Source organism: Canis lupus, chromosome X (genome assembly GCF_003254725.2).
Source record: "Canis lupus dingo isolate Sandy chromosome X, ASM325472v2, whole genome shotgun sequence".
NCBI classification, from domain to species: domain Eukaryota; kingdom Metazoa; phylum Chordata; class Mammalia; order Carnivora; family Canidae; genus Canis; species Canis lupus.
Window position 1 is genome coordinate 15,799,578 of NC_064281.1, and position 14,371 is coordinate 15,813,948.

At 37.5% G+C, this 14,371-nt stretch overlaps 1 protein-coding gene across 6 annotated transcripts in view; it reads right to left on the reverse strand.

The window, feature by feature from the left end:
* Positions 1-1,832: 1,832 nt before the first annotated feature.
* BCLAF3 (BCLAF1 and THRAP3 family member 3) overlaps positions 1,833-14,371 on the reverse strand; it is a 59,299-nt gene continuing 46,760 nt past the window's right edge. For 5 of the 6 annotated variants that reach the window (XM_035711946.2, XM_025438199.3, XM_025438202.3 and 2 more), the window contains 2 exons: positions 12,741-12,896; positions 1,833-2,896 (listed from right to left, as the gene is read on the reverse strand). In XM_035711946.2, the coding sequence (XP_035567839.1) occupies positions 2,867-2,896; positions 12,741-12,896 (186 nt within the window). In that variant the 3' untranslated portion in view covers positions 1,833-2,866. Of the gene's footprint in view, positions 2,897-3,803; positions 3,832-12,740; positions 12,897-14,371 lie in introns of all 6 variants that reach the window. The other variant, XM_025438187.3, reaches the window with a different exon arrangement.

Below are 14,371 nucleotides of genomic sequence, written 5' to 3' on the forward strand. Positions count from 1 at the left end.
TAAGATTATGGGTGTCTTTTTTAAAATGAAATTTACATAGAGATAAATGGAGATATACATGTACCTATTACAAAGAATACAGAGATCCCATGTACACTTTAGCCAGTTTCCCTCAAACCATCAAATTTTAAAACCAGCAAAATCACCCACATAGTGCCTTTTGAGGTTTGTGAAACCAGTAAGAAAGACCATGTGACCAGGGGATATGCCACCAGGAATGCCAACTTTTTTCCTCAACTTTTGTGTGTGTGTGTGTGTGTGTGTATATATATATATATATATATATATATATATATATATATATCCAGTAGAGTACTTAACACTCTATATTGGATTCTTTGTTTTTGTGAATTTCTTCTCCAACAGTTTATATGAGGTTCCTCAGAGGAGGGACTCTTGTCCCCCCAGGGTCAGGGAAGAGCCTACCACACAGGGGAGGAAGGGGAAAAGGCAATAGTCTATGACTTACCAAAACAACTTCTCTTCTATAGTCTTATGCATTAGAGAATTCAAATTCTTCTTAGTCAATAAAAAATGCTATGGATAAGGAAACCTGTTCAGCCTCCACATGCAAATTAGATATTAAGTTGCTAAGAAACATATTCTACTTGTTATTCATTAAACTAATATTTAATAAGTCCTTACTGTATGTCAAGTAGGATGTTGGGAGTTGGGGATACTACAGTGAACAAGACAGACACAGTCCCTGTCCTTATTTTATACTCTAAATTATAAAGCAAGCCTTTCTTTTTAGGCTTTAAACTATAAAGCAAGCCTTTCTTTTTAGGCTTTAAACCTTATGCACGCAATATTTTCTGAATGCATCCACATTACCAATAGGTATTTTGTAAATAACATGTTTTGCATATTGAGACGATGCCAAAAGTATATTCATATATGCCTAAAAAGGAAATCAGCCGTGGAATGATTAATATTGAGTCAATTGTCTTAGCCTTATGTGCTACGATAAATAGAGCCAAAGAATTAACGCTGTTTACCAAGTTACATTTCCATGTTCAACATCCAGTTTCCCGGGATCCCTGGGTGGCGCAGTGGTTTAGCACCTGCCTTTGGCCCAGGGCGCGATCCTGGAGACCCGGGATCAAATCCCACGTCGGGCTCCCGGTGAATGGAGCCTGCTTCTCCCTCTGCCTGTGTCTCTGCCCCTCTCTCTCTGTGTGTGTGACTATCATAAATAAATAAAAATTAAAAAAAAATAAAAAAACCCATCCAGTTTCCCTATCGGACTATTTGGACCATAAAAGCAGGCTCCATGTGTCTTGTTTTCTTGTTCACTGCTGTAATTTTAGCACAGAATCTGTGCAATAAATGTGTTAACCAAATGGTTAAATGTTCAAGGCTCATAAGTGTCCCCCAGAATATGAGAATAAATGGGATTCTTTTAAAATTTAAGACAGATGTTATGAGTACCTCACACAATATAAATTGTCATACTGCTGCACACATGTCTTTTCTTACCATAAGTGGAATGTTAAATATGTTTGGAAAACCTGACCTAGGGAGATGGTACACAGCAGTAAGACAGGCCATCTGCCTAAATTTATTAGCCAATTCTAATGTAAGTACTCTTCCCCTCACTTATTACTGACCCACTATAAGGAAAGGCGGCCCTATCTTACAAAGATAAAAAAAAATTAAATGTTTGTAGTAAGATTTTTCATAATCCAGGCATGAGAAATCAAATTCTTACCAGATTTTGGCTTTAAAAGTTCTGCCTTTGTAACTGAAAAATGATTTTAAATATCAACAGGTCCTACTCAGTGCTGTAATTCTCATATGAAATTAAAATAATGTTCTCACAAACTGGCAAGTAACTTCTTCAAGCAGAAGGAGCACAGTATTTTATTTTATTACAAATAAACATTTCACAAAATTTTAATTGGGAATGTATACATACTATTATGCAGAACAAAGAAAACATAAAGATAATAAGGTACCAGGACCTAAAATATCATTTAAAATCCCATCAATTTTATCTTATGCTAGTAGATACTCAATACAATTGAACTTAAAATAAACACTTTATAACAGGTGCTTGCAAAATGTATAATGCTGTAGTAGTAAAGTACAATTTCCAAATATGAGATTTTGTCTGTAAGATTTTTAAAAAGCCTTTAAAAATATGATATGCACAAGCTTGCCCTGAGGGAAAGTAAGATGGAATATAAATTACAAAATCTTTATATATTTTCCACAATAGCATTTTGAAATTGGAAAGAGCAAACAGTGGTGGAAAAAACAGAATGAACCAATTGGTAAAAATTCAGTGCATTCATAACTACCTGATGGAAATTTCGAAGCACCTTTTCTCGTGCCTTCTTATAATATGAAATGTATAAATTATATAGGCCTTGATCTTAAGAAACTTAAGAAAATTTCAAGTTATAAGCCAAACTGTCATCAGAAAAAAGAAAAATCTGATATAAAATTTGCTACTTATCATAAGGCCACTGTTTCAAGTTCTTTCATGTACAGACACTATACAATTCAGATATTTTTGTTTTTGTTTTTATTACATAAGCAAAACTTTCAACATATAAACATCTAGATATAACTCAGTTAAATTCTCTATGAAACCATGCTCAGAAAAAAATGCATCAACAAATAATGCCCTTTTGAAACTTTTTGCAAAAGAAACTGCAGTTAATACAACTTTTAAATTGAATACTGTAATTTAAAAGCAATTAAGTGTAAAAAAGTTGCAGCATTCCACTACAGAAAAATAAAGTTATTTTATCAAGAAAGTTACAGTATTAGTGCTTTAGTGCCAATTCTAAGTCCTGACAAAAAGAGGTGCTCCCAAATATCATCCTGTAGTGTCGTTTCCATTTGTAATAATTCCAGATTAGATTGTTGTGGCAATGTTTGCATATTCCTATTGAGAGAAAACAAAAGAAATACAGACTTCAAAAGAAGAGTCAGTTATAACATCTGAGCTAGAGTTCTCTTAACATTGCAATTTTAAGCTATTTTAATTCATGTAGTACTACTCGCAGCCAAGACCCCCACAAAGGTATGTGGAACCCCAAAGATGCAAAGTAACAACAGAACACATCAAAGCAGATATTAAATAGTTAAGTCAGTAGGACAAAGAAAATAATAAGACACTCTACGCTGGTTATTAGTAAGTTGATGAAAAGGCATTTTGCTATTTGGGGGAGTTTCACTGGATCATAAAAAGAAAAATTCAAGGGAACCCTGGGTGGCGCCTGCCTTTGGCCCAGGGCGCGATCCTGGAGACCTGGGATCGAATCCCATGTCGGGCTCCCGGTGCATGGAGCCTGCTTCTCCCTCTGCCTATGTCTCTGCCTCTCTCTCTCTGTCTGTGTGACTATCATAAATAAATAAAAATTAAAAAAAAATTCAAGACTCTTAAAACTCAACACGGAGCCTGATGTGATACACACAATCCCAAACTGGAATTTTATCTTTGACATCATATGGCATCTTTAATTTTAAATTGACATGGACTCTTCTAGCTTGGGTGATAGCAGAGAAAGCTATTGGAGTCTGGGAGGGGGGAAGCTTTCTTGCTTTCGGATAGTTACCTACAACATAAAAAGATGTAAGTCTTCCGTAAACAAAGGAAAAGGAATTCACAACAATAAAACTGTGATTAAAGAGGGTAATGAATGTGGATTCTATACTGTGATGCTATGCGAAATATTAAATTACCAACCACAAACTGGACAGAATACCATGCAACTAATAAAAGAGCAAAAATGGTAAATGGCATGTTTTTCTGGGACATTAAAGATATTTATTAATACATATATCCTTACCTTTTAATAGGATCTTACATTATTAAAACTGAAAGAAATTTAAAAGTTGATTTATTTTTTGTCATTACATTAGTATGGAAACATTTAATTCCAAACAAAAGCAGTGCTGATAGATAATTCTTATTCTATTTTAGTTAATTATGAAATGTGCAAAATACATATATATATATATATACATACACACACACACACACACACAGTCAACATCATTCCTTTAAATAGAGGTAGACTTCATTGTGTCCCATTTCTTCACTGGTCACATAATACAAAACCATATATTTTGTCCACCAAATAAAGTATCTGTTGCCTATTCAAAACTTTAAAAGGAAACTCTGACTATAATAATTCTTTAAAGTTTTTCAACCAAAATATCTTGATTTTACAAATATAAAATTATTCTGGATCACATTCACCCTTGACATAGCTTCTTCCACACCATCTCTCAGCTCGATCCCTCCATTCTTCCAATTATTTGGAAACATACTTTATACAGGATGCTGACCTTGGTATATGAGCACCAGGCTGGTCTAGGTTTTCTTAAGTGGACACCTGGTATCACTGCCAATGCTCCCTTGTGGGTCTTCTTGCACCTCATCTCCTCCCCAGAACCCTGTGTACCCACCACTCACCAAGAAATCATCCTCAGCAATACTTTCTCTTCAGTCTAGCAAGCTGTTCTACCTCATACCTCGTATCTTTGATACCTTACCTCGTTTGTGAGGCCTTCAGTAACCTGCACACTGCTATCTTTACCCAACTCTCTACGCTCTGCCACCAAATATGGATCTTTGGCTGTAGTCCCTTCTATGCTCTGCTATTCTCCATGACTCAGTTTACCTCCTCTGTAAGAGAAGAGTAAACATCAAGGTACTGAGCATGCTTTCCCTGGCCATTCCTAACATATTGATTTTTCCTCCTCTCTTTAGACATTTGCCATCTGTGAAATTAAGCTCTTCAAAACTAGGGTTATGCGATGAGTTAATATAGCATACCTGACTGCTATCCTTTGAAAGGCCTACTTCCGAGGTTGGCCCTTGGCTATCAGCCAGGAACTTAGATTTGGGGAGGATCCCCACCACTGATGAGTGTCTAAACTATGCAAACAATATGGTCTATGCTGAACACCTGCTTTCCTTCTGAGAGTCTGGAATTCGGGTATGTAACTGGCAGGGGGAGCTCATGTGACCAGCCCTCGATTAACTCTGGCCATTGAGTCTCTAATGAGCTTTCTTGGTTGGGAACATTTCACATATGTTATCACAGCTCATTGCTGGGGGAATTAAGCACATCCTGTGTGACTCCACTAGGAGAGGGACTCTTGGAAACTTGCACCCGGTGTCCTCTGGCACTGGGACTTCGCCTGTGTGCCAATTCCCTCTGCTGATGTTCTGTGCAGCTTTCTACTGTACCACATCACAGCTGTGAGTGCCACCATATGCTGAGTCCTTTGAGTTCTCCTAGCAAATCACCAAACCTGGGACTAGTCTTGGGGACGCTGACACAATGGCTACCATTCACCAACTTTTTAGAGCTATAAATAGATGTGTGAGAGCGTGTGTGTATATATGGTTAGATTTGATTCTATTCAACAGGCATTTTCTGAAAACAGACTATATAAAAGGCAAAAAGGAGAAGATAGGAAGACTAATAAAAAAAAGAAGACTAATGAGGTACCCTCTATCTTCAAGGAGCTGATCATCTATTTGGGGAAACAGGAAGGTAAACAGCAACAGACAGAGACCAAATAAACAAGAGCTTTGGGAAGGCTTTATAGTAGGTCTTAAAAGGAAAGGTTTAATAAGAAAACGATGAGAATCAGAAGGCTATTTCCAGGTAAGAGAACAGCAGGAACAAAGATACAAATACATGAAAATGTATGTTATGCTCCAAAAAAGCAGAGGGTCCTGAAGAATGAAGAATTGTGCTTAGAAAGGCAGCTTATGAGGGCTGGAGCTGGCAAAAAAGTCCAGTCTCTTCTAAGTAACAGACTCCTTGGAAGGGGTTTGTGTAAGAGTGACATGATTCAATCTGTGTTTTGGGACAATAACTGTGCCAGTAGTGAATGGACAGAATAAGCAATCACAGCAGGCAAGGAAACAAATTTGAGGCTTCAAAGATTCCGAAGGCAGATGAGGAATACAGAAGAATGTAGTGCACACTAAAGGTGGCATTTTCAATCAGTGGGGAAAAGACATATTATTCAATAAATGGTGTTTAAAAATACTGATGATCCATTGGGAAAAAATTTTGATTCCAACTCACACTGTATTACAAAAATAAATTCTAGAGGGAATGAATATGTATTTTAAAATTTAACCATAAAACCACTTAAAGGAAACACTATAAGGAATTTTTATAAGGATAAGTATGATATGAAATCTCTAAGCCTTTACTGGACCAACTCAAATAGACACTTGAACATTTACAAGTTTTGTGTTGTAAAAGCTACCACAAACAACAGACCAACATAAAATAAATACCAGCAAAATGTATGATAGGTTAACACCTTCAGTAAATCAGGAGCTCTCACAAATAAATAAGAAAAAGTACTATCCCTCAAAAGAAATGCTGACAAAGCACAGAAATAAGGAAATTGAGGGAAGGCATGCAATTGGCTCACAGACACATAAAAATATGCTCACATCATTAATAACCAAAGAAAGATAAATGAGAAGTATTTTCTGCTATTAGATTGACAATAATAAAGAATAATAACATAGAGTACTGGTGAGGGTATAGGTAAACAGGTCCTTTCATGTACTTCCGGTCAGAGTATAAAGAATAAAAAGAAGACTATGACAAGGTACCAAAATGTCAGTGTTCCCAGTGCTGCTACCAAAAATAAAGGAAACCTGTAAGCTATTCCAAAGTCATCAACAGAGGCTTGGTTAAGTAAGTTGGCAATTATCAAACTGGGGTATGCCTACCATTAGGAACATATGAAGACTTTCCAAGGAGCATGTGGGGACAGAGAGTTTGGAAAGAAGTAATAGCTAGATCTTCAAATTCCCAGTGTTCACTTTCCAAAATTAACCTGTCTGCACAACTGGTTAGGGCTGGTGCCTCACCTCCCATTTCATATGAGAAAGATACACCTTCTCATTCTGAATTTTACTACTTTGCATTACCTAAAGATCCCCCAAACAGGACAGTTGGAGATATTGGTGATGGTGTCATGAAAATGAGTCCACCCTAGCAACTAGTAATAAATAGCATACTTCTGCAAGCCACATGGCTTCTGATTCTTTGCTTTTGTTTAATAAAATTGAAGGAAAAAATCAAGCTGTCAGTAAAAGAACATTCAAAATAGTTTTTGATGACAGATCACTAAGTGATTTTTTGGCCTATAATTCAGAGTGAGTCCAAAGAACCAAGTAGCATTGCTACAAAAAAAGTCCTTTCATTTTCATCTACATGGTTATACAGACAAGGTTTCTCAGGACTTACATTTATAAAAAGAAAAAATAGAATGGATACTTAGAACACGATATTATTCTATTAGCAGTAAGTAACATTTGTATGTGACTATATGAACTAATTGAAAAGAATAAATAATTCACTTCCAATACGACTTTTGTCTAGTCAATACTTAACAAAACCTGTAATATATTTATGCTACTTTGATCAACTATAATGTTAACTCAATGCAGAGGAAATATTTAACATCTAAGAGTCACAGAATCTATTACAATACATGTCAACTTTGACATATATTGACATAGATAAAAATCTATGAGGTAAATAGAATAATATCCAAATTCAAGGCAAAGACAAGGGAATGACACAAAATACATTAAAAGAGGTTGTTTGCATATTTTAGAAAATGAATGGTGTTATCATCAAATTTCTGTGGTGTGCAGGTTCCATTGAAGAGCTTCCAAAGAATAATGTAACAGTTTTAGTTAAGACTCTCAAGTTTTTATATGCCAGAAATTATACCCCTTATGACAATTTAAACTTATGACAAAAACTACTAGATACTGACCTAAAAGTATGCAAGTATGCATAATTTTTCAAAATTTCAGGGTATGTTAAACATAGAATGGAATAATATACAGCCATTAAAAGGAATGAGATGAATGAAATAATGGGTGAGTGAGAGAAAGACTTGCACTGGCTAAAGTTGGAAGGAGAACTAGGAGGATTAGTAGGAAAATTTTCTAGCTGTCTGGCTAGCTGCAAGGAGAAACCAGTGGCCTGGGGAGAAGAGTGGGTTTGATTTTATTTTTAACAGTGTTAATGAGATCTAATTCACACACCATACAGGTCACCCATTTAAAGCACACAATTCAATAGTTTTTTAGTATATTCACAGAGGTGTGCAACCATCAGACACTACAATTAGTTTTAGAGTATTTTCCTAGCCACAAAGAATCCCCATACTTGTTAGCAGGCACACACACCCCTATTCTCCCCTAACCCCCCAGTCTCTGGCTACTGCAAATCTACTTTCTGTCTCTATGGCTTCATTTATTCTGAGTATTTCGTATAGATGGAATTATACAATATGTGATCTTTTTTGACTGATTCCTGTCACTCAGCATCGTGTTTTTAAAGGTCACACATGCTATAGTTTGTACCAATGAAAGTCTGATTTTGGACATGCTGAATTTGAGGTGCCTTCAGGGTATGAGGGTATCTTGGAGGCAGCTGGAAATGTGAAGCTCTGGAGAATAGTCAGAGCTAAAGACATCACCAGAGGTAATGGCTAGAACATTGGGAAGACGTGAGGGCAATCAAGGCAAGTAGAAGAAATAAAGAGAAGAAAGAATATAATGCTAGAGAATGCTTGTATTTTTTAAAGGCTTCATGGAAGGAGAGAAACCACCAAACAAGACAAAGAAGTCAGAGAGATAGATAATGAAACTGGAAGCTCCAGAAGTCACAACTGTCTGAAGGTGATGATACCACCCTGGCACACTTCAGCTCCAGGGACATAGCAGGTGTGTAACAGATTCCTGTTGAGTCACCTGATCTTGCTTCCCATTCTATCTTTATACTCTAGAACTTTCAAGGGTTTTTTCAACCCCAATGGCCATAGATCCCAGTCTTTAACTTCCTTCTTGCAGTGTCATTGCGCTCTCTCCTTTTTCCCCTTTGTATCCATGGGAAGGGCTCTGGTAGGCACCTCACTGACAGGTACCTTGCGAACCGCTAGAAAATCTATGATGCTAAGGAACTCTAGGTCTCCCTGACTGAACACACAACTGCTATGATTTGTTTTAGAGGCAATGTTCTCAGAGGTGGCTTCATGAATTTCTACTGCATTCTTTGTCCTACTGTGGTGCATATTCAGACCCTCAAGAGTTTCTGAAAATTTTGTAATGAGCAGAGGATATTTAAGGGGATCACTTGTGAATGTGAATAAAAGACTAGCCTTATTCCAGGTGGTAACAGACATTCCTCCCACCCCCCTCATCTTCTAGCCCAAGCACAGAATTCAAGAGAAAGGTGACACAGTAAAAGGGAATCTGGGTGTCAGAAAGGGATTTTTTAAAAATTTTATTTATTTATGATAGTCATACACAGAGAGAGAGAGAGGCAGAGACACAGGCAGAGGGAGAAGCAGGCTCCATGCACCGGGAGCCCGACGTGGGACTCGATCCCGGGTCTCCAGGATCGCGCCCTGGGCCAAAGGCAGGCGCCAAACCGCTGCGCCACCCAGGGATCCCCAAGAAAGGGATTAATAATGAGAAGCACCGGATAAATTAGGAGGAAGAATTTCAGTTCTGTACTTAATACTTCTTGGGAATCTTGATACTTTGTAGGCACTTGGGGAGCCAAAACCACTCTTGTTAAGTGGGACAAGAAGACCTATTAGGACCACATCTAGGATTTCCCCCACTCCTCTCTGAGACCGTTTGGTGTCGGAGAGAGGAAGCACATGTTTGATGGCACAGTATCCAGATCATACTACAGATGAGCATCACAAGACTTTCAAGCCATAAATGATCAGCCAGTCATTTCAACATGGTTGGGGAGTGAGCAGTCCAGACAAGATCAATCTAAGCTTTCCTGGACTATGAGACATGTATGAATGTGTAGGTTCATATCTAATTTCAAGCTCAAGCAGGTTCAGGACACCTAGATTAACTAATTGGTCATGTATCTTTAATTAATCTAGGTGGTGATCTAATAACAATAAAAAGAATGAACTCCCTACTAGGGCAAAAAGTCAAAGCAGTGCACAGATACTGCCCAGACTATGGTTTCTCTCCAGGACAGCACCTTCCAAGTTCCCTCCAATATAGAAGCTTGAGATGAAAAGTGATATAAATGGTACCTCATATTCAGTAAGTCAATATGAGCACAAGTGTCCCTAATCTAAGGGAAAGAGGAAGTAAGCAACACTAGAAAAAACCAAAGGCTCCAAGCCTGCATCTCTTTTCTTTAGGACATAAAGGATGAGGATGAGGTGAGATGAAGTAATAGATCTAAGTCATCAGTTTATACAATGGAATGGGGTTTCAGAGTAGCACATTACTACTGGGACAGTCCAAAGGCCAGGTAAGCCTTAAGTACCTTACCTCAGATGTTGGCAAAAACAAAGAACTGCAATGCCTCATTTCTTTCTCTAAAGGTTGAGGTGTGTGGAGCTCAACTGTTAAGTAGGGAGCTACTACCAGGGTATGTCCCTAATTTCATGTCATACTTGTAGAGCTGGGCCTTGTTCAAACACAAATGTATAAAAAGCCTACTTATGCTTTGCTTGTAGGCACTGACAGTAGCCAGAATGGAAAGGCCCCTGTCAATGTAGTTACAATACAAAGACATATGAAGTAGCATCCAGAAGGGTAGGCCTAAGAAAAAATGTAGAAGACACCGTTTGTTAAAAAGTGCAGTGTGTTGGGAATACTTCTAAAGCACTCAAGATGGTAGCGAAAGGCAAAAGGAGGGCAGGCTATGAGCTGCACTGGACCTTAACTGTAATGGCTACATTTTGAATGATGATACAAAAGCCAATGCCCTAAGCTGAAGACTCATAGCAGCTTGTGGCTCCCTCTAGGACACACCCTTTTTTTTTAAGGATTTTATTTATTGAGAGACAGAGAGAGAGAGAGAGCGCAACCGCGAGAGCACAAGCCGAGGGGAGGGAGAGAAAGAATCTCAGGCAGACTCCATATTGAGCATGGAGCCTGACAGGTGCTGGGGAGTGTGGGGGGGTGGATGTTTAAGCTCAAGACCCTGAGATCATGACCTGAGCCAAAATCAAGAGTTGGCCACTTAACTAACTGAGCCGCCCAGGGGCCCTTCTAGGACATACTTCTTATATCCTAGGATGAAGGCTTGATGTCTGGTTTCTATTTGCTATTAAGTGAGGCTAGGGGTCAAGTGGTCGGGAAGAACTGGGTGGTCAGTAAGAAATGGGCATGGTAAGTCTGAGAAAAGAATGACTAAATGGTACAAGTTCAATGAGCATATAGAAACTGCAGGCTGAGGCAGTCAAGCACTCAGGAACCCCCAGTTATCTAAAAACTGGAGGTAAAAATGGAGTCAAAGGAAGGTAACACAGAGCCAACAGAAGAGAAACACAACAAGTACCTGAAATCCAACCTTGCAACTGATAATAAGGCTTGCCTCAGCCTTCCGCCTTGAGTAGAAATCAATGACTTGCCTCCCTGCAAACAGCCAGGCTGCTAAACTGTGACTGGGGACATATACCGAGATCTGCTGCAGGGAAACTTGCCACATGAGACAGGAAGGAAAGCAGCAACTCAATCTGACAGCAGGGAGGTGGACAAGAGGGGAAAACATGTCCAGTTCATTTATATTTACAAAGAAGACATGGCTTTCATAACATCAATAACATCAAGAGTAACATACATGGTGAAATTAAAAACTTCACCTCAAGTCTTCAGTTAAAATTGGGGGGTAGGGGGCAGGGTGAGAGAAGTTACAGAAGATACCGTTACCTCTAAAACTTAAAAAAACAGTTGTCAATTTCATTCTAGTCCATCTTTTGAAAAATAAGTTTTACTAAAATCACTAAGCAAGCTCAGTGTAAGGGCTTCACAAGTATGAATATTCAAGGAAACATTTATGGTTAGAAAATTAAGAAAACCACAGTTGGACCATTTGATAGCAACAATGGATACACACATATTTCTCAGAGAAAATATAGCCCCAAATTAACAAAAATAAGTCCGAAAATTGGCAAACATGCCTCACTTAACTGATGTAATGCTACTGTTCTCATTTAAAATGTAATGTGTAGAATGTAATTTTATATCATATTTATGCTGCATTTTCAAATACCAATATGACATATTTAAATGAAATCAATCCACAACTAAAAGAGAACAAAATTCAAATTATCAAGAAACTTTTTATTAAGAGTTAGCACATGTGGTGATGGTTGCAAAGCATTATGAATGTAATTACTACCACTGAATTGTATACTTAAAAATGGATAAAATGGCAAATTTTATGTTATATGTATTTTAATCACAATAAAAAACACATGAATGGGGGAAAAGAAAAGTTAGTATATTTTGTAATTGTGTGCCCTTTTTATACAGTCAGTTCAATATTTTTTGGTACTTAGATAATTCACATTGTATAGGGCTAAATATATCAGTTAAGAGTCTTTACCTGAATTTCCATTTCAAAGATGAATCATACAACAGACATTCCGATTTTAGTATATGTGCTGCCAAAGCAAGCACATATAATAGACATTCCAAAGTAAAAAGTTCAAATAGCTGACATATTCACAGTATTTGAGGCATAACAGCAAAAAGCATTTTAACATTCACAACTCTATTACCATCACTCTTTGAACTTTTTCTTCAAATATCATGCAATAAGAACATCTATGAGATCTAGATTGTAACCTACGTCAAAATTATATTAAAAAAACACCTGATCTATTAAACATAGATAATTTAGGAGTTCAAAAGTCACTCTACATTTTTAAATGATCATAATGCAACTAACCTTTTTTTTCCTCAGTAATTTTTGTCTGAATTTATTAGTGATAAATCCCCTTGGGCCAGCAAATCGTAAACGCTGATATTTAGCCTGAATGTATAAACTCTTCTGTACTAGGCCTGATTTATAATGGGGCTGGAATCTGCCACCTCTAAAGTTGGTCTGTAAAGAAAAAAAATGAAATGTAAAAACTACAGCTTCCAAATCTATTAGTATAAGAAATGGAAAAATGTCTGGTACTCGGAGCCACCCTTGATTCTAGGCACTACATAAATTAAAAGGAAAGAGGTTAATGATGCTTATAAAGTATGTTTTCTTCAAAGGAGCCTTGTAGTTTATTTCATATAATGATTTTTTAAAAAAATTACATAAAAGCAATTTTTTAAAAAGATTTTTTTTTTTATTTATTTGAGAGAGAGAGAGAGCACAAGTGGAGGGAGGGGCAGAAGGAGAGGGACAGACACAAGCAGACTCCCTGCTGAGCACAGAGCCCCATAACATGGGGCTCCATCCCAGGACCCTGAGACCATGACCTGAGCCAAAAGCAGATGCTTAACAGACTGAACTACCCAGGTGCCCCTCCAAAACTCTATTCCTGTCAGTATCTTCAAGCCAATCTTTCTTTACTATAAAAATACCATTACAGCAAATATTTTCAAGAGTTTACATTGAAAAAGACCATTTCATGGCCCACACACTGCCTAGTATTATAATAGACATAAAAAGACAATGAATATTTGTTTGATTCCCATGTGGGAAATATACAAATGGTAGGTTATAATGGAGTGATTATAAGATGAAGTGAAGTTATACAGGGATGCCTGGCTCAGTCAGTTGAACATCTGCCTTCAGCTCAGGTCATGATCTCAGGGTCCTGGCATTGAGCCCCATGTCAGGCTCCCTGCTCAGCAGAGAGTCTGCTTCTCCCTCTCCCTCTTCCCCCTGCTCATGTGTCACACACACTCTCTCTCTCAAATAAATAGACAAAATCTTTAAAAAAAATAAAAACGAAGTATATTCCTCTTTCCACAATTATTTAACAAATGAGTATGTCATGTATAATGAAGCACATTACTTTATTTAAAAAAGCATTTATGCCAGGCATATTTTCCAGTTACTTTCTTAAGGCCACAAAAAATTCAGGTAAAACAGAATTATAATGAGACACTATAGTTCTATTAAAACTATCCATGCAAACTTGACATATCAAGAGCTAATTTTGAAATTTATACTGATCATTTTTACATATCTAATAAAGTGATTACTATCTTGCTTTGAATTAGTCCATTACAAAACAAATTTTATTTATTTTTTTTAAGATTTTATTTATTTATTCTTGAGAGACAGAGAGAGAGAGAAAGAGTGAGGCAGAGACACAGGCAGAGGTAGGAGCAGGCTCCACTCAGGGAGCCCGACGTGGGACTCGATCCCGGGTCTCCAGGATCTGCCCTGAAGCTGAAGACACGTGCTAAACCGCTGAGCCACCCGGGCTGCCCACAAAGCAAATTTTAATGAAATAGCTCCTTTTCTTAGAAAGGATTATTTCTTCCCTGATTTTATTATTAAGAATCGTGTATTTCTGGGCAGCCTGGGTGGCTCAGTGGTTGAGCGTCTGCCTTCAGCTCAGGGCATGATCC